Source organism: Myotis lucifugus, unplaced genomic scaffold (genome assembly GCF_000147115.1).
Source record: "Myotis lucifugus unplaced genomic scaffold, Myoluc2.0 scaffold_19, whole genome shotgun sequence".
NCBI classification, from domain to species: Eukaryota; Metazoa; Chordata; class Mammalia; order Chiroptera; family Vespertilionidae; genus Myotis; species Myotis lucifugus.
Window position 1 is genome coordinate 8,170,914 of NW_005871067.1, and position 20,848 is coordinate 8,191,761.

Sequence of the window (20,848 nt, forward strand, 5' to 3'; positions counted from 1 at the left end):
GAAAGTTGAGGACAACCCTAAAGTCCAAAACAAAAGAGAAACTAAGATGATGTTACGGCCAGGGGCCTATCCAGAACTGACCAGGGTATCAGTCCAGGAGAGGAAAGAAAACACAGGGAACACAGGGAGGGGCAATACAGTTTCAAGGCTGCAGAGATAGCTCTATATTGCAGGGCAGTGTGACATTGTCCCAGGTCAGCAGGGTCTCTCTCTTCCACTCCTGCATAACTTCTAAGTACATTAATAAACCAACAAAAAAAGATAAAATTGATTTTTAGAGAAAGGAAGGGAGAGGGAGAGAGAGAGAAAAACATCAATGAGAGTGAAACATCAATCGGCTGCCTCCTGCATGCCCCCTACTGGGGATCAAGCCCGAAACCCAGGCATGTGCCCTAACTAGGAATCGAATCAGACGACACCCAATCAACTGAGCCATATTAGTCAGGACGCTTCTGGATACATTTATATTGCTGTAGAAATAGTTAACTGAGGTTGTTTTTGCCAGTAGGTGAAGATTTGGGGCAGAGGAGAATCAAATGACCCCATTAAAGGCTGTTTCATGAATGCAGGGACCACCCCCTTGTATACTCAGAGACTTGCATGGTGTGTGGCTCTCCATCAGTTCCAAACAGGAAGAGACAGAGGTTGATGATCTGTATTTAGAAGATGGGTATGGGGAGGTCAGAAGGTGTGAGAATGACATGGCAGTTGACACAGCCCTCCACTTTTTTTCTTTTATTGCTTGCTATTCCTTAAAAGAATCCAGAATAAGGTTCATCTTCATCCTACTGTGGAACACAGATCATCTTGCCTACAACTTAGAGCTAACTATTAGAAATTATGCTAAATACTTAGAGTCTCCTTGATACAAATTTCTTCTTAAAACTTAACTTCCATTCAAACTATGCTTCCCCTGCTCCCATCCTGACAATGCACATTCACACCCAGACACACTCCATGAGGAAAGGACCAGAATATTCTACCAAGTGGAGAAAGAATAACCCTACCTAGTAATATGAGGGAAAGAAAGCAATTCTCAATTTCTTCAAGATCAAGTTTCATTTTTCTATTTTGCTTTGGGGGAGAAGGAACCCATAACCTCTTAACCCACAGAGAACTTTACATATTCTCACACAAAAGCCGAGGGCAGTGGCCACCATTAACACCAAGAAAATGAAATGTTCTGTCAGCTCTTACATTTGATTAAACTGATGGCTTTGGCCCTGACAGAAAAATACTCTGCAGCAAGCAGAGGGGTTGCAGGGACAGAATATGCTCCTAGGGGCCTCAGGTCCTTGGATCCTGAAGCAGTTACCTCTAGAAGTGGAGGGCTCAGAGGTTGGTACCGTTCGCTCCTCCTCCTCTTTCTCATGAACATGTGTCCAGTGCACATCAGCCTGAATCTCCAAGGGATCGGTTGCATTTATGATCTGCTGTAGCCGCTGACTCCCAGCTACTGCACCAGGTTCAAAGGAGATGAGAAAGGGAGAGATGATGGGGAAAAAGAAAGGAGAAAATAAACAGTCAAGGGAAGGAGGGAATGAAACACCACAGGAAAGGAAACAGAAAATTTACCATATTTGCTAGGATCATGAATCAGAAAGAGGCAAAAAATTGAGAATATGTGGGCACATGCAAACACACACACAAGGGACTTCTACTCATCTAATTTGATGTTGTCATTTCAAGTTTCACATACACTTAATTTCAATGAGATTCATACATTCAACTCCAATTCAGAAAGAGCTTTCCTTTCTGATGCTCTTCTCACATTAACTGCATTCGAGGGACCCAAATTAGAAAAAAAGAGCACATTACAACTGGTCCCTGAGGGCAATCTCTCTAGAGGTCATGAGTACTGAGCTGTTACCCAGTATAGTGGGAGATCCCCGAGGATGCACTATAAATGCTCCTTCTGTTGGTCACAAAGCAAGGTGCTTACTGCCACCTGCCATGCTTCTCTTTGACAGTTGAGTCAAGAGAGAGGTGGAATGGGACAGTGCCATTCTGCTATGAACCAGCCAATCACATAGGATAGAAATGTACTTTCTTGGTACTTTAGTTTTTATCTTCTGGAGCTAGAGATAGAAAAAAATCCCCCACCCATTCTATAAAAGGCCTCGTGCTGCATACACAGGGATACAGCTATGGGAGAAGATGGAATTAGGAGAGGCATGGTTGGAGAGGAAGCAGAGCTCCATCCTGTAAATTCCCAAAGCTTTGGAAGTACATGGGTAGATAATACCTCTCTGTATTTTCTGAGGTGAAAGCCCTTTGTCTTTAAATTCCATTTGGTGCCCCATTGGTCACAAGACCTAGTTTCTCAGCTAAATGAGAACTCACCAGAGTCCCTCATTTTATTCTTGCTGTCAGAGCCCAAGGGGTCTGCATGTGGCCCTGCCCTGTGGGATCCCTGTAATCAGTGCTTGGACCAGGCCATACAGTTGGGTTAAAATAAAGGAACAGCCAGGAACATGGGGGAAGGGATACTATAGAAGGGAGGATGGCTTTTCAGGCAGCAAGAGCAGGTGCCACCTGATCTGAAGGACTCTGTCATTCCTGATGGGAACCTGTTTTCAACAATCTAACTGTATAATATGCTTTGGGTTTATTACTATAAAGACAATCTATTAATTTACAAGCAACAGAAAATGTGATATAGGCAGAAAGTGCCAAAAAGATCACCAAATGTGGATATGGGCAGTACGCTATGTTAAACACAGAGCTGCAGGTCACTATAGATTCACGGATGTTTCTAAGGCCAATTAGTTTTTATGGTGCTGGATGGGGCTGAATCACAGCAAAGTCACCAAACAGAATGAATGTCTTAGGGAAGATAAGTCAAAGAGAAAAATGCTGGGCCCCTTTTCATCCTCCTGGCAACAAAGGGAAGAGAGTGAAGTGAATCTTCTTCCTGGAGCCTTGAGGACTTATCTGCCAGCACTTTTCTTTCCCAGGGAAATGTTAAAAGGCACCATGGAGGGAGGTTCTGGGCATCTGAACCACTGCTGGGAGTTGTGATGTAATGTGAGGTTTTCTGCATTAGAGAAGAAGCCAGTCTTAACTGGATGAGGGGAACTTGCAGCAGAACATATGAGGGGCATTGTAAGGCTGCTTCTGGAGTCTTCTCTGACTTCCTCTTGAATCTCTGTCTCATGTGCTATTTTGTACATGACCATTCATGAAGACTGGGCCCAGGGATATGTGCCAAAGCCTGTCAGAGCAGCTCTATAACACAGATATTTTCATGTGGGACCTGCTCTTGGAGGCAGATTGTGAAGGCTACCAGGGAGCCAGGGTAGAAGGTGGGCAAGAGGCAGAATGGGTACCTTTACATGTACCCGAATCTTCTTCCTTTGACGGACACTGGAGCCACTGGCCTTGTAGTTCTCTGTCCCAGGGGCAATACTCCCCTTCTACAGAAGGGGGAGTCAGACACCCACAAGCACAGCAACAAGAATCCCATGTGGGGATAAACAGGGAGAAAAGAGAAGAGTAAGAGTTATCTTTAAGTGGAAGGCAATAATGTCCTGTCATTGTCTACACAGGCACTGAAGTCCACTGCTCAAGGCACACAGGCTAGAAGTCAAGAACAAAGGCCCAGTGTTGGCAGAATTTGCTGGTATGTGTGTTTTTCTATTTAAAGTCCATCCCCTGGTCTTGATGCCAGGTCCAGGTCTGGGAAATTAAGTCTGTGTGAGGGAAGGCAGGGCTAAATGCTCCTGCAAAGGAAATAGGCTGTGATCCTAAGCCATGTCTGGGGCTACAGGCCACCAAACATATTAATCATCAGATGGAGATAATGATGTCTGGAATGATACAAACAAAATACCTTTCCCCGAAAGAGCTGTGAACACGCTCAACCCCTATGACTAGCAGGGATGTAAGGCCAGTGATGGACCATATGCCACAGCATATGGAAAAAAGAACCCAGTGTCAGGTTCCTGACCCAGGGGCTGCCTCCTTCTGCACATAAAACTGAGTAAGGGGGGAGGGGCAGTGCAACCTGGTGGGTTCTACCTCAGCAGAAGAACCAGGTGGAGAGAAACTCCTTAGGGAGCCTGAGTGCATGTCCTGCCTCTGACGGTTCATGCTGATGTGGGCACCTCAAGGTCATGTCAGCATGTGCTTTCTTTCTGCCTGCTGTGCCTAATCAGGCTTGGGGTCTTACAGTGACACAGCCCCCCGAGACTACTCAGTAACATGCATACTGGCTGGCAGGACTCTGTGTCTGGCCAACACTTGGTCCTTGCTGTGCCAGAGAAAACAGACCCTGGGATGGATGGGGCAGCGGAACCATCTAGTGCCAATTCCACGTGCCCAGGCTATCCAGAACTGACTGCTCTTCTGATGGCTTGGAGGAATTGGTGCTCACCATGCCTCCTGGCGAGCATACAGGGAATAGTCATGGCATCGCCCTCAGAGGAACTCGGGTCTCTATCTGCCCATTTTCTTCTTTACCACCTATCAGCCAGGAGAGGGAAAGAATGACCCTCTCTTACACAGGCAAGAAAAGAAAGCCCAGCAAGTTCTTCCTTATTCACTCAAGGACACACAGAACCAGATATAGAGACAGAGTTGGACATCTTGAGTCCAAACCAAGAGAACATTTCAGAGCCAACCAGACCAACTCAATGCTGAAACTGATGCTCCTTCTCAGAACACTGGTCCAAACGTGCTACTACACATCATTGACTAAACACTGTCCAGTGGGCCCCCAGCTCACAGCTCCCTCCTCAATGACAGCAGCTCTGCATGGATGTGAGGTTCAATCTTTGCAGCCTGCAATATCGAGGATTAGGTGTTAGGGAATCCTCTAGAAAGCTAAATTCCCTTTCTTTATTAAAATAAACCTCATTCACTGAAACTAAAGGGGAAAAAAATAGAAAATGAGGAGAGGAGAATGAAGAACCTAACTTGACCCTCTACCATCCAATTTCAACTCAGAACGTGCACAAGGGACACCATTTCCACTGTCGATGGTCTTCTCTGCCCCTGTATCTAAGGTCAGAGAGAGACAGGAAGGATGCCTCTGGGGCTCTGTGTAAGCACGTTATGTGACTCCAGCCAAAGAAACCTCTCATGCTCAGGCATAAAACGGGTTGCCTCAGTGACGGACAGGGTCCGGGATAGGAGAAGAGATTGCTTTCTGACCTTCACTAGACTCCTCCTCTTCCTCGTCATAGTCCTCCTCTCCCTCCTCCTCGTAGTAGTCCTCCTCCTCATTGTCATTGTTAAGCTCGTAGCTCTTCAAGGCATCCAGTTCCTCTTCACTCTTTCCTTTTAAAAGAGCATGGATCCTCACAGCTTCCTTCCAAGGAACGCCACCCAGGTCCGAGGTGGGCAGTGGAGGCTCCTCCTCCTCCTCCATCTCAGACTCAGAACTGCTGTGGGGAAACAATCACACAACCAAAGTGAGGGAATGACAAAACCATGAAGGAGATGGTTAAAAGCCACATCCGAGGCAAAGTGTACCACAAAGCACTGCTGGGCGGGGAGAGGACAACCTTGGAGAGACCAGCCTACTTCTCTGCTCAGGTAAGACACATGAGGAGATGGGAGGAGAGTGAACAGAGGGCAAAATGGCATACCTACATGTGAGCCATGATGACCTAACCCATGTGAGTGGACAGCCCAGTCTGGTGGGTGGTCTGTTTAGAGCAGTGATGGCGAACCTATGACACGTGTGTCAGAGGTGACACGCGAACTCATTTTTTTGGTTGATTTTTCTTTGTTAAATGGCATTTAAATATATAAAATAAATATCAAAAATATACGTCTTTGTTTTACTATGGTTGCAAATATCAAAAAATTTCTATATGTGACACGGCACCAGAGTTAAGGTTTTTCAAAATGCTGACACGCCGAGCTCAAAAGGTTCGCCATCACTGGTTTAGAGTCTGGTCTTGTGGAGGCCCTCAGAAGCTGCAGGCTGTGGGCCCATTTTGATGTAAATTCATGACCCCAGGAATCAAGAATGGAGATTTAGTTTCCTTTCATTATGATCCACTATTTGGTTTGAGGAACTCAATTGTACTTGACTCAGGTGGGTTGGAAGGAAGGCTCTCATGAGAGCCATGGTGAGGAAGGAAGAGCTGCCATGAGAGGCATGAATAAAGTCTTAACCACACTCTGGCTGGCAGGCAAGATGCAGGTTCTGGAGGGGAGGTATCACACTCAATTTCACAATGTTCCTTGAGTCCCCACCATGTGCCATGACTTGAGCTGGATACTGTGGGAAACAGACAGGTAATGTGGCAGCAAAGGCCCCATTAACCGCACAGTACAGTGCAGGGACTGTGGGGGCAGGGTGGAAATACCCCAACCCCTGGGTCATCGCTCTTGACAAGCAGCTGCATTCCCATCACTGTTCCCTTCACAGCACAGCCTGGCTTAGTTTCAAATGGCAGCAGCACTGCCTGTGATAAACACTCACCATGACTTACACAAACCCCAAATGTGGAGCTCCACTCTTTAGGCACCAACCTCCTCCCTGCTCACAGAGAGAAGCAGGACAACAGGAAGTGGAGGAAAAAAAACACTTGGTGCCCTACAACGCTGTGGGGCTTCATGGCAGGAAGAAAATCCCAAATGTTACTGCACAAGCTGTACAGTTTGCTCAGACCTGTTTTATGGTAGATAATTACCAGTTTTTTCCAGGAGATTCTTTTCTCTTAGTGAGAAATGTGTAGGTGACTGGACTGGAGGAAATGGGCTTTCATAATAAAGCATGGTCCAACTTCTGGCATGATGGAGCCTCATAACCCAGGAGCATCAGGCATGGGTGGGCGGCTGGCCCACTTCCTGTGATAGTGGGTAACTCTCCCCTCAGCCAGAGAGGGGCCGGTTAGTACACTGTGATGCTATCACTGCCTATGGAGTAAAGAACTTAACCTGCTCAAAGAGAGGTTTGGTCCCTGCCCTCAGCTTCTGGGAGGTGAACTTAGCCTTAGAATGCCCTGCTGGGTGGGAATGCCCATTTTGCTGGGGGCCTTGGGTCATGGTGGATAGTCTACTAATGTGATTCAGGGTAAGGACTGGCCGTATCAGAAAGGCCAGCAATTTAGGGTGAGTGCTTTGGGTCATGCAGTGGACCTGGAGAGCAACCACAACCACATGGTAAATTGATCAATCAGTCAACCAATCAGTTTCAAATGGCAACAGCATTGCCTGTGATAAAGCACTGCCTAGTTACCAAGCCCCAGTAAAAACTCTAAATGGCAAGGCTTGGAGAGCCAAGCTCCATGGGTATCACCACACATCACTATCAAGAAAATGACATTGTCCCAACTGCATGAGGAGAGTGCACAGGAAGCTCTGCACCTGAATCTTTCTGGACTCTGCCCTATGCTTGTCTTTCCTTGGCTGACTTCAACTGGTGCCCTTTCCCTGTGTAACACCTTTCAGTGATTCTGTGAGTCCTTTGAGCAAATTATTGAGCGTAGGGTGGTTTGTGGAACTTCTACATGCCAGCTGGGTCAGAAGTAAGGGCATTCCTGTGGGTTGCATTCCTACTTCTCAGGTGGGTGGGTCCTCATAGGGCCATGTTGGCTCTGCTACTTACCAGATGTGTGACCCTGAGCTGATTACTTAAGCTCTCCAAGCCTCAGTAAGGGGGCAGTGTTAGTACCTGCCTTGTAGGCATGTTGTGGAGATTAGGTACTCTACTGATTTTTATTGTGCTTGTGTTACAATCTGGGACTCTAGCCATTCATTTATTTGGTTACTCATTACACATTCATTCATTCAACATTTTTGAGCATCTACTGAAGCTCAGCCAGTGGACACAGAAATAAAAAGAGCCAACTCCTTACTGTAAGCAGCTGTTTGGAGAATCCTACTTCATTTATCCATCCATTCACCCAACTAAAATTTACTGAATATCTTCTACTTATAATGCACTTCCTAGACATTGTAGGAAACATAAATGTGACACAGAAAAGATCCTTATTCTCAAGGGAGATAAGATGGAAACACATCATGATAAAATAAGGCAAAACATGCTGTAGTGGGATGGAGGATTGGTAGGAAGCAGTTTAAAGTGGGTAGATATAAGAATTTAGACTACAGACAGAAAGCTTGGGATCTGGATTTTGATTATTTTTCAGTATTTACTTAGGTATTATTTTTTTCACCTAACCTTCATATTTTCATTTGTTTATTTTCTTATTAATAAACAACGTGTAGCCCAATGTATGTCATTCAATAGCTTTTGAACATGAAATAAGGATAAGAATGCTTCCTATGCTCACCTTAAGTCTTAGGTGGGCAGAGGGAAGGCCAACTTGGCCTTCTTATGTGCCTGAGTGGTTGCCCAGTGGCAGCAGGCAGGACGAGATGTGCTGCAGCTTCCTGGGAGGGGCCTTAGTGCAGCCCTGTCCCTTGTACTCATGAGGAGGGCTACACTGTGCACAATGCGAGCAGTGAGGCTGCCCTTAAAGCTATGAGTGCCACAGTGGCTAGTTTTAATGACAGCTCAAGGGCCCTGGGAGAATAGCAAGTGAGGCACAGAGCATAAAAAAATAGGACGGAAAAAAAAATAGGACGGAAAGGTCAACCCTTGCCTCTCTTCATAAGTGGCAAGCTCTCAGGCCATTTCTGAGAGGTCTTTGCTATATGCATCTGGAAACTGAGACAGACAAGCCGGTCTTCCCACCTTCGAGAAGGACAGATGCTGCCAAGTGTTCCTTTCCTGGCAGTCATTTCCACAGGATCTTGGGAGTAATTTTCTGGGTTTGACCAGGTTCCATATATCACGCAAGATTTCCAGTGTAAATTCAGTACCTCAAGGCTTATTTTACATACTTGCCTGCTCCTAGTGTCTGAATTTCTGAATCTGGCCTTTGAAGAGGCTGGAATCTGTAGGACACCCCCACCCTCCTTGGATACAGCCTGGAAACTTTAAGTAGGGAGAATCACTATACGAGAGCAAAGCATAATAATGACAACCAACTCCTCTGTCCTTTAGAAAGGACAAGCGACCTCCTAGGACTCAGCCTCCAAAGAGAGATGAGGGCCAGAAAATCCAGTCGTCAAGATCAGCTCTCTGTCATAACAGGTATCTGTCATTTGTAACAATATATTGTTTCATGTAACAGTTTGATTTAGGTTGGATTCCCCTGGGTCACCACACAGCCAAGATGGGCAAGAAATATAAGGGACCACCACACCATAGAAATCCAGGGCAGGGTCTGCCTAAGTTCTCAGGTGTCAGAGATGGTACCTCTGAAGCTTCTTGGTAAAGTGTCCATGAGAAGGAGCTGCCCCTTTCAGTTAGAATAATATCTAGCAAAAATCCTCCATGCTACAATTTACACCCACTCACTCATCTCAAAGCACCTTCCCTGAAACAACTCTCAGGTATGTTTTCCTCTCTTTGAGGCCATGACGGGGTCTGGTGGGAGGAAGCAAAACAGCTGGGTACATGGACTAGGTTCTAACAAGATGAGGTTTACTCCACAGAGGTTATGCTAGTCTAGGAGGACAGATCTCAGGACAACAATAACACTGTGCCCTGGTGACCTACTCAGGCCCTGCACACATATTAGCTCACAGAACTACACTATAACTCTAAGACATGGCTATTATAATTATCCCCATTTTTATAAATGCAGAAACTGACATGTAAAGATGCTGGGTCATTTGTGTAAGAAATCAGGGTTCCCCTTAGTGACCATACCATCTCATGCTGTGCCCTCCTGAGTGGTTCTCCAAGAACCCAAGAGTTTTTTAGCCACTAGCAGCTGTCAGGGTAGCAAACCAGGAGGAGCAGCAGCAGCAAGTCCTGGATGCCTGGGTTAAACCTCAGAATGTGGAGACCAGGGATTTGGGCAGGCTCTGCTACGAATAAACCAAGCTATTGTATGTAATTCCACTTGAAGTTCCTGGATGTTTTCAAGGGAAAATGGGGAATCATGGCTTTCACTTTTAAATTAATGTACTTATAATCAGTGAATCTCTGTATAATCTTTTTTAAAAAAATATATTTTATTGATTTTTTACAGAGAGGAAGGGAGAGGGATAGAGAGTTAGAAACATCGATGAGAGAGAAGCATCGATCAGCCACCTCCTGAACACCCCCTACTGGGGAAGTGGCCGCAACCAAGGTACATGCCCTTGACCGGAACTGAACCTGGGACCCCTCAGTCCACAGGCCAACACTCTATCCACTGAGCCAAACTGGTCAGGGCTCTGTATAATCTTCTGTCCTGCTTGACCACTCTTAGATCCCACCCACTCTGACAACCATGTAAACACTCCCCAGCTGAGCAGACTACTGGGGATTAACATCGTCCAGCAATCTTTTACATGGTGGAAATTTAATGCATGCTAAAACTGGCATTTGCTCAGTAATGACTCACATTACTGCTTCTGCTGGAGGAGGGGTGTGGCAGGAGAGAGAGAGGAACAGTCAAGAATTTCCACATATTTAAAGTCAGCCCTGAAGGAGAGGCTTTTCCTGGTGGTGTTTCTCAGATGGAGGGCAAGGCCCTGTGTGCTGGCCTGTCATAGAATTCTGGGGCACCAGACAGGACAACCTTGGCTGTCCCATTTGGAGCTGTCTGCTCCAGCTCTTACTGACTTGTTCTTTAGAGCCAGGAATGTATAAACACTAAAGATTTCAGCAGAGGGGCACTGCACAAGCCATCTTCATTGCCTGAAGCAAAGTCTTCCAGATAAGCAATCAGGGAGAAACAAAACAAAAATCATAAAGCCAGTTTTCTCTGGTCTTTGGGCACTTGGTCTCTTCCAAAGAAAATAAAAGTACTATTTCCAGGATCTCCTTGGGAAGATGCTCCCACTCCCTTACTCCAGAAAAGGGTCATAAGCTGATCAGGCCTGAGCTAGAGTCTCCAATTGTGTGAACTGACTCACGAAGCCCATGGTAAGAATTACCCAATGTCTGTTAAAAACAGATATTCCTGGCCTCCATCCCAAATCCACTATATCTGATACTCCAGGGGAGGGCCCAGGAATCATCTTTTTACTAAGTGTCCCATGTGGTGTTTTCATCAGGAAAATTTTGAGTGGTGGACCTCAAAGTGGGGTCTCTAGAACACAGCATCACTAGAACCTTTTAGAAATAGATATCTTGGGTTCTGCCCATACTGACTGGATCAGAAACTGCCCAGCAACGTGTGCTTTAATAAGTCCTTGTGGCAATTCTGATGCAGGCAATTTTTGATGAGCACTTCCCTATGGCAAGTGGTTTTGAGCCAAAGCCAATTCCTGGCAGATAAACTACTTAAGGAAATGAATGGAAGAAGCCCAGCCTGTCCCTCCTGGTGAGGAGCACCTACATTGTGTGTGGAGCTAAGGAGAGCAGTAACAGTAACTGTTGCCAGTGAGTCAGTGCTCACTGGGTGCCAGACACTGTCAGTTGCTTTATTTGATTTAATCCTCATAACAAACCCATGAAGTGTGCTTTGTAGTTGAGGAAACTGAGGCACAGAAAGACAAAGTAACTTGCCTACATCTAGCAGAGCTAGGATTAAGTTCTGATTTGACTACAAAGTCATGTTCTGAAACATCACACTGCACTGGCCTCCCATAGTAGACACCTAGAGTTCTTTAAACTAGTCAAGAGTGAGTTTCTGGCCCTGTCCGGTGTGCTTAGTGGTTAGTGTTGGCCTGTGCACCAAAGGGTTGTGGGTTCAATTCCCAGTCAAGGGCACGTACCTGGGTTGCAGGTTTGATCCTCAGCCCTGGTTGGGGTGTATGTGGGAGGCAACCAATTGATGTGTCACTCTCACATGGATGTTTCTCTCTCTGTCTCTCTCTCCCTCCCCTCTTCCCTCCCAGTCTCTTTAAAAAAATCAATGGAAAAAAATATTCTCAGGTAAGGATTAACAACAACAACAAAAAAAGTGAGTTTCTGGATTGGACTGCTTAATTCTTTAAAACTCTGTCATTTCTCATTTTTAAGACCAACACCTCATCAAGGAAGGACTGAGGGCTGAAAATGCACCTAACTTCTTGGTGCTGCAGGGAAGATGGAAAAAATATGTGCCATTGCTTTCCTGTGGGAAACAAGGCCAAGTCTCCTGCTCCTTCCTCAGAGCATTTCACCTTTAAGACACCATGTTTTATTCTGTATGCAGCTAATGCTAGTTGTTTCTTTTATTTTTTTAAACTCAAATTTAAGATAAAGGCATTTATTGTACTGTTTGATGTTAACTGATATCATATTCTCCTATGCTACCCATCCAATCACACCCTGCTATAGAGGCATGACTTAGCCTTCCTGGAATGCCCTTCCTACTTTGTCTCAACTTGTTGCCCATTAGTTTCCAGTTTATAAATGACAGCGGAGAACAAATTATTCCCGCAGGAAAGTGATCGGGCCCATACCTGAGGCCATACCACCAGCTCTGCTTTGACTGTAAGCAAGGACTCTTCCTCATGGATGCAGCAGGGAGTGGTATGTCTCTATGGGCAGGGATGCACGACAACAACATGCATGTAGTGATGACTGCAGAAATGCAGGTACCAAGGGGGAGGCTGCCCCAGAATGCATGGAAAAGCTGTTGGTGGGGCCAGCCCCAAAGGCAGTCCATCCAGAGTATGTCTGGCACCAGGGATGAGGTGCTGGACTGCAGCTGAATGGAGATCTTCCAGCAAACAGCTTCGTAAAAACATTCTTTGAACTTGAAAAAAAAAAAAAAGCTGTTTTCTTTATCCCCACATGTTCCCTTTCTCATGGCTACAAAGAAGTGTGTGTCCATCAGTCTGGGGCCATGGGAAGTGGGCCCACTGTGGCAGCTCTGCAGGAGAGTCTGGCCAATACCAATATTATTCCATCTTAAAAAAAAAAAGTTATCTTGTTTGCATTCCTTTTTTAATGTTTGTTTCTCTTTTATATTGCTATATATTTGTTTCTCTAGCTCCTTGATAAACTTCTATTGAGCACTTTGAATCCTTCTGTACTGACACTGGCAGGCCTGGGCAGGTAATAAGAATAAAGCCCTTGGGTAAAGACAGCAAACACAGGGGTGTGGTAGGGGTTGGAGCATGCATGTTCCCCAAAGGAATCACTCAGTTAAACATAATTAAAACACTGGGACTGGCCAAGAATAAAACCACTGGCTGCTGTGTGTGGCTCCTGGGACACAAATATTCTGCTCCTCTCTTTATGTATAGGGGAAAGAATAAAGCCCAGAGAGGTGAGGCAGCTTTCCCAAAATAGCACAGTGAGATGGTGGCTAAGTTAAAACAGAAGCCAGCTATTTCACCCCTGGTGCTCCTTCCACAGAACCACCAGCTCCCAATAGCACACTGCTTCAGATCTGCTGTTGTTCCTGTGTGGGATTCTTTCCCCTCCATTATGTTTGTAAACAATAACCTGAGGGCAGCACCTATGTCTGTCATTATTTTTTCTGTTACCTTTTCAATGAATAGCAAAGTGTAAAGTGATAGTAGGTGTTCAATAAATACTTACTGAATCTCTGACTTAAGTCATATGGATTGTGATCTTTACTGGCTAACAAGATGAAGAGAGAAGGATCTAAATGGAACAGGGGAGGAGGAATCAGCAGGCAGCAGGGAAAACAGGAAGAATCTTGGACCCAGAAAACATGAGTTTGAATCTTAGTCAATCCTTAATCCTTAACTCAGTCACCATTACTACTTTACCTGTATAGTGACAAGATACATGTTCTTGTCTACTTTACAGGATTCCTGAGAGGATGACCAAGTGAGGTGATGGAGACGGAAGTCCCTTGTAAATGGTCCAGCATTATGCAAAGTAATAGACAGTGCTTACATGTGCCTGAGCACCAGCAGACCTTGAAGAGATATTGTGGGTTCAGTTCCAGGTGACTGAATTAAAGCAAGTATCACAATAAAGTGAGCCATAATTTTTGTGTTGGTAGAGGGCCTTGTCTTCAATTTGTGAAAAAAATGCAACATCTGTGAAGCACAATAAAGCAAAGTGTAATAAACGAGGTGTGCTTATACTGTTTTAAACACTTTATACATTATTTAAACCTCACACCAATTCTGTGAGGAAGGTGCTAGTATTGCCCTTGTTTCACAGATGAGGAAACAGAAGCATACAGAGGTGACATAACTTGACTAGTGTCACACAGCTGGTGGGTGGCACAGACAAGATTCAAACCCAGGCAGTCTGGTTCAGATCCCATGCTGTTGGTAGGTGCTATGCTGCTTTCCCCAAGTAGGGCAGCATGTTTATCTGGGGAAGAGGCTGCTAAGCCACAGGTACACGCAACACACAGGAAAACCAGGCCTCAGCTCCCAGCACAGGCTGACCTGCTGGCCACGTCCTCCTCCAGGCCCTTGTCTAGCACACTGCTCAGGTTGTGCTCAGCTTGTGTCTCCTCAGGCACTTCCTGTAGCTCCTCTGCCTGCTTCACAGACAGGCGGTAGTTCTCTAGCTCAATCCTCTCAGGAGTGCCCCTCAGTCTCTTGGCAATGCTGGGCTCCTCCAGGCCATTCACACTTGAACCTGCAAGATAAGCAAAAAAGCAAAGTTCTATGACAAACGATAGGAACTGAATCCATGCTGTGTGGATGATGGAGGTGCAGGGAGGGAGAAGGCACTGATGGAAGGGATATCTAAGCACCCAAGGCAGCCGCTGCTCATTTCAGTGAAAGGAGGGACAGTGCCCCTCCCCCCATGCAGGCCAGGGAGCCAGAGGAGGGGTATAGAAAGTCAACAAGGTCAAGGATTTGATGGAGGCCAGGTGAGAGCCCTGGTCTGAGAGTGGCAAAACTTCACTAAATATGAGAAGTAACAAGACTGCACTTCAAGGGGAGGGCCACTGGCTCTCCTGTATCATCTTAGGGTGGTGGTGATGGAGACTTGAGATGAAGAGGAAGCTCTAAAGCACCTTTCACTGAAGAAGGTGAGTTCTTCCAGTGGCCCCACCCTTGATGTAGGATCTAATCAAGGTTCCTGCACTGCATCTGGCTGGTTCACTGAGGTGTCCAGGCTGCTTGTTTTGCTAAACATCTCCCATTGTGGATTTGTCTGTCTTCCCATGATTAGATTCACAGTGAACACTTGTTTAACAAGAATACCGTGTAGGTAATGCTGTGCCCCTCTCACTGCACCTGGTCAGGATAGATACAGTCAGGCTGCCTCTTTCCTGGTGACACTGGCTAAACTGCTTGGTTAACGTGGTGCCCACTCATTTCTGTGCTGTAAAGAGATACGTTCCCCTTTGTAATTGATAAGTAATCTGTGTGGTGACATGTGGAAACATGGAACGATCCTGCTTCCATCACCCTTTCATCCACTGGTGTTAGTATCCATTGGTGATCTTTGCCTGGTGATTTTAAATATTCTAACATTCCTTCTCCACTAGCGTTCTTTTGTAAAGAACTTTTCCCATTTCTTTTTATTTTTTTGAGTACCACTATGGACTCACATCTGAATTCTTAAATGTTGTATCTATTATCACCACTTAGTTTCTGTCAATCTACAACAGTTTCTGTCTCCCTTACACCATCACTAGTTTTTGATGCACCTTATTAACCCAAATTTAAAAACATTAATTATTATTTTTTAAATCCTCACCTGAAGATATTTTTCCATTGATTTTTTAGAGAAAGTGGAAGAGAGAGGAAAAGACAGAGAGAAATATCAGTGTGAGAGAAATACATCGATTGATTACCTTCTGCATGAGCCCTGACCAGGACCTGGGCCGGGGCAGGGCCGGGGAGGAGCCTGCAACCGAGGTATGTCCCCTTGACCAGAATTGAAACCAGGACCCTTTGGTCCACAGACCGATGCTCATCCACCGAGCCACACCGGTTAGGGCAAAAATGATTTATTCTTTAATTTGCTCACTGTAATATGATGTAGCACACAGGTTCAGGGTCAGACAAATCCAGGCTCCACCAGTGACAGGCTGGAGGATCTTAAGAAAATTACGTAACAACTAAGAACACATTTCCTGATGTATAATAAGGATGGTGTCATCTCCCAGGATTATTATGAACATGGAATGAAATTATATACATATAAACATGTATGTGTGTGCCCCATACATATTATCTTCCTCTTCTACTTAAGCTTAGTACATGGGCAGTATTCAGCAAATATGAGTTAAGTGATGAATCCAATGTCCTACTGGACATTTTCACCTCCAATTTGTATGAATTCTTGTGTAGGTATGTTGTATCCATTTGTTCTGGACTGCAAACAGTTACTTGACAAAGAAAGATGGGAAGAGAGTTCTGGGCAGAAGAAGCAGTATCAGATAAGTCGTGGAGAACATGTTCTGGAAACCTGGCACATGGTGTACAATGTGCTAAATCTCTTTGTAATATCATTAGAAAGAACTTTTTATAAACCCAGGTAGTCACAGAATAAAGTCTTTGTGCATCTGCAGAATTACCAGGGTCTTCCACCAAACAGCATCTTTCACATTTACTAGAGAATCTTTACTGAAAAGCAAGACCCAGGCATGTTCATTTACAAATTTAGGTAGAACACACAACAATGGGGTCTGGGCACCAATCCTTGGGTTTGCTTGTGCCTGTGCACATGCCTACTGTCCTAGTCGCTGCATCCTTAGAAGTAGGTAACAGCAAAAAAGAGGCGGGAAATGGCAGGTGGATGCCACCTTGACATTCTGCCCTGCCACGCCCCAGCCAGCACAGGCACTGACTATGCTGCCTCATAGCATTTCCAAATACTGGTTTTCCTGTCCTCTCTCTTTCTCATCAAAACCCAATATGACAAAGATGAGAAGGATAGGATTCCCTGACTCTAAAACCATTTGAGTCTTTCCTTCCCATCATGTATTTTTGACAACTGTCCTTAAATAGAAAGCAGATGAGAAAGGGAAATAAATGTGAAGCAACTATACAAGCATAAAATTTTGCGGAACTCCATAAATATGAAAGAAAACCCAGTATTTCTTTTGGGTGGGAGAAGAAAAATAGAATAAGAACTTTCACTTCTGAGAAAACAAACAACTAACCTTATCAATTCACAGCTAAGCAATTTCAAGGTAAAGTGACAAAACACATTCAGGTAGAAAAACACTCCAGAACTGATATCTGTTTTAGTGGGTGATGCATATTGTTTGCTAGGTATTTTACTAGAACCTTGGTAAACAAAGCAGAAAAAACTTTTTACTCTTAAGGAGCTGTAGGCTAGTCTCTGGAGAGACAGTCCTGTATAGGAATCATTTCAGTCTGATGCAGCTATCAAGTATTATGACTTATGGAAACATGTGGCAAGATGAGAATACATAAAATGGCAGTTTAGTCTACCCAGGGTATTCAAGGAAAGGGTACTGGAGGAATATGGAGCTAGCCTGGCCAGCTTAAAAAAGCTCTGTGAGTCCTAGCTGGTTTGGCTCAGTGGATAGAGCTAGTGTGTCAAACTCGCGGCCCGCATGCGGCCTACAACGAATAGTTTTGTGGCCCAGCCAATATAATGGTATGTAAAAAACGTTTTAATAATAATTTCATCACTTAATTTTTACAATATCCTGTTATATATAATTATTAATAACGAACTACAACATTTTCTAACGACTGATTACTATAATCATTTCCCTTACGTGCCTATGTGCAGGCGCACCACTTCTCTCCACTAATACTAGCAGTGAATATTTTAGCAGCCGATTGCCATGTCATTAGTTTGGACTGACTTGTTTGGTGTGCGCAACAGGAAATATTTCGCTTTCGGAGAACAAGAAGAATAGGTTTATTTGCATTACACTTATTAATTTGTGCAGTTATTCAGTGCTTGTTAAGTTAATGTTAAAAATATTTTTATTAAAATGTTCTACTATTTTATGTTAATGATTACTCATTTATTTTAGTCCTTTGTATTCAGCATGTCTCTATGGAAATAAAACTGTTTCTATGAAAATGGAAGCTTTTGTTTTTTTGTTGCCCACATCAACTTAAACCTTGTTTATTTGGCCAGTGTCAGCCTTTGAGTTTGACATGCTTGGGATAGAGTGTTGGCCTGCAGACTGAAGGGTCCCGGGTTTAATTCAGGTCAGGGGCACATGTCCGGGTTGTGGGCTCGATGATTCTCTCTCATCATTGATGTTTCCATCTCTCTCTCCCTTCCTCTCTGAAATCAATAAAAACATATATTTTTTTTTAAAAAAAGCTCTGTGAGGTAGGTAACAGTTTACAAATGAAATAACTGAAGTTCAGAGACATGAAATAAGCTGCCCAAGGTCACAGAGCTAGTGAACAGTGGGGCCAAGATCTGAGTCTGAGGAGGGCAGCATTATTTTAGAAGACTACCACAGTGTCCCTTGACTTAGGATATGAAAGATGTGTTTTTTTTTTTAAAATATATTTTATTGATTTTTTACAGAGAAGAAGGGAGATAGAGAGCTAGAAACATCGATGAGAGAGAAACATCGATCAGCTGCCTCCTGCACATCTCCTACTGGGGATGTGCCCGCAACCCAGGTACATGCCCTTGACCGGAATCGAACCTGGGACCTTTCAGTCTGCAGGCCGACGCTCTATCCACTGAGCCAAACCGGTTTCGGCGAAAGATGTGTTTTTTTTTTTTTTTAAATCTTTATTGTTCAGATTATTACATTTGTTCCTCTTTTTTCCCCCCAAAACTCCCCTCCTTCCAGCTCCCACCCCACCCTCCACCCTCACTCCCCACCCACTGAGTTCATCCATAGGTGCATGATTTTTGTCCAGTCACTTCCCGCATCTCCCACACCCCTTTTCCCCCAAGAATAGTCAGTCCATTCCCTTTCTATGTCCCTGATTCATTATAGTCACCAGTTCATTCTGTACATCAGGTTATTTATTCACTTGATTCTTAGATTCATTTGTTGATAGATGCATATTTGTTGTTCATAATTTGTATCTTTACCTTTTTCTTCTTCTTCCTCTTCTTAAAGGATACCGTTCAGCATTTCATATAATACTGGTTTGGCGGTGATGAACTCCTTTAGTTTTTCCTTATCTGTGAAGCTCTTTATCTGACCTTCAATTCTGAATGATAGCTTTGCTGGATAAAGTAATCTTGGTTGTAGGTTCTTGGTATTCAGCACTTTGAATATTTCTTGCCATTCCCTTCTGGCCTGCAAAGTTTCTGTTGAGAAATCAGCTGACAGTCGTATGGGTATTCCCTTGTAGGTAATTGAGCCTCTTTCTCTTGCTGCTTTTAAGATTTTCTCTTTGTCTTTTGCTCTTGGCATTTTAATGATGATGTGTCTTGGTGTGGTCCTCTTTGGATTCCTTTTGTTTGGGGTTCTCTGCGCTTCTTGGACCTGTAAGTCCATTTCTTTCTCCAGGTGGGGGAAGTTTTCTGCCATTATTTCTTGAAATAGGTTTTCAATATCTTGCTGTCTCTCATCTTCTGGCACCCCTATTATTCTGATATTAGTCCGCTTGAAGCTGTCCCAGAGGCTCCTTACACTATCTTCACACTTTCGGATTCTTTTTTCATTTTGCTTTTCCAGTTGGGTGTTTTTTGTCGAATCTTTGGTTTGATTCTTGTGCTCCTCTGGTCTGCTATTGGGTATAATATTCTTTATTTCAGTCCGTGTATGCTTACTTTCTAATTTCTTTATCGTAGCATCGAGGGTCTCATTAGTTTTCGTGAGGCTCTGCTCAAGTTTATAGCAAGCCCTCAAAATTGCGATTCTTAGCTCCATATCCTCCATTTTTTTTATGCTTTCTTGGTGCACCCCCTTGTGGTCTTTGTGCGCAGTCTTGTTCTAGCCAAGCCTTAATTGTTGTAGTTAACACTAGAGGGATTTGACCACCAGGCCGACTGGCTGTGGAAATCAGCTGTGGGAAAACTTCAGTCCTCTGGGGAGGCGCTAGTCCAGCCCTTGCCTGAGGCGATCAGCAAATGGCTGTGCACAGGGTTTGGGCGGGGCGGGCTCAACAGGGCGGGGGGAGGGAGCAGCTATGGCCGCTCTCAGTCCGTCCCCAGGGGCTCTGCCTCTCTGTCCCAGCAATCGCTGTAAACCTCGGAGGGGCCGTAGCCAGACAGTCCCGCTTCTCCCGTTTGAGTCTGGGTCCCTAGAGACTCGCCCGGATCTGTAGCCCAGAGTCTGAGACTCGCTCCTGATTGAAAACGACAATCGCGCCCTCAGCCGCCAGCCCGCTTTGCACGCGCACCCTCACCACCGCACCGCCGTACCTTTAAAATTTCCACACTGCGCCTCCGCTGAGCGTCGGAATGCTGTTGTTTTTGCTTCTAGTTGAAGAGACTCTCCTCAGCTAGCCTTCCCGTGGTTCTGGTTGATGTCCGCTCCGACTTTTAGTTGTATTTTTGAAGTGGTTGTCCACGGCGGCAGTCTCCGGTGTTTACCTATGCCGCCATCTTCGATTCAAGATGTGTTTTTATAAAGAGTCCTATTCTTATCCCCTACAGGAGTCTTCACCATAATCTCCTCCCCCTTATATTGAAATTTTCAAGATGAAGGACAGAGAACTTCATCCGAGAATCTTACAACAGAGAATCTGGCATTTGGAGTCACATGCTGTCCTACTCCCAGTGTTACTTCTCTGGAGTTTCTACAAGTTCTGAGGACTTATGAATCATCAAGCAATAGAACTTGGCAGCCAAAGCCCAGAGTCTGGGGTTTGAGGAGGGAAGATGTTGATTTATTCTGGGATTAGCTATAATAATCAAAAAAGCAATCAGAGGCACTCAGAACTATTCAGATTATTCACACATCAGTACCACAAAGAAAGGAAGCTTTGGGCCATGAAAACAGTAAGAAGTGTTCCATCAGAGATTTTGGAAAAATTGAGGTGGAAGACAGTCAGCTCACTAGTCTAGTCCTATCAGGCCCTGGGTCTAACCATGCAGAACTAATCTTATCCAGGGCTTGCTGCAACAAGAGAAAGCACTGTAAGATGTTCCTTT

The 20,848-nt window shown here is 44.7% G+C and overlaps 1 protein-coding gene across 1 annotated transcript in view; it reads right to left on the reverse strand.

Moving 5' to 3' along the window:
* The window catches only part of MICAL3 (microtubule associated monooxygenase, calponin and LIM domain containing 3), a 263,988-nt gene that overhangs the window by 55,507 nt on the left and 187,633 nt on the right, over nucleotides 1-20,848 (reverse strand). The window contains exons 16-18 of the mRNA XM_023751303.1: nucleotides 14,269-14,464; nucleotides 5,155-5,387; nucleotides 1,316-1,456 (exon numbers count right to left, since the gene is read on the reverse strand). Of these exons, the coding sequence (XP_023607071.1) occupies nucleotides 1,316-1,456; nucleotides 5,155-5,387; nucleotides 14,269-14,464 (570 nt within the window). The remainder of the gene's footprint in view (nucleotides 1-1,315; nucleotides 1,457-5,154; nucleotides 5,388-14,268; nucleotides 14,465-20,848) is intronic.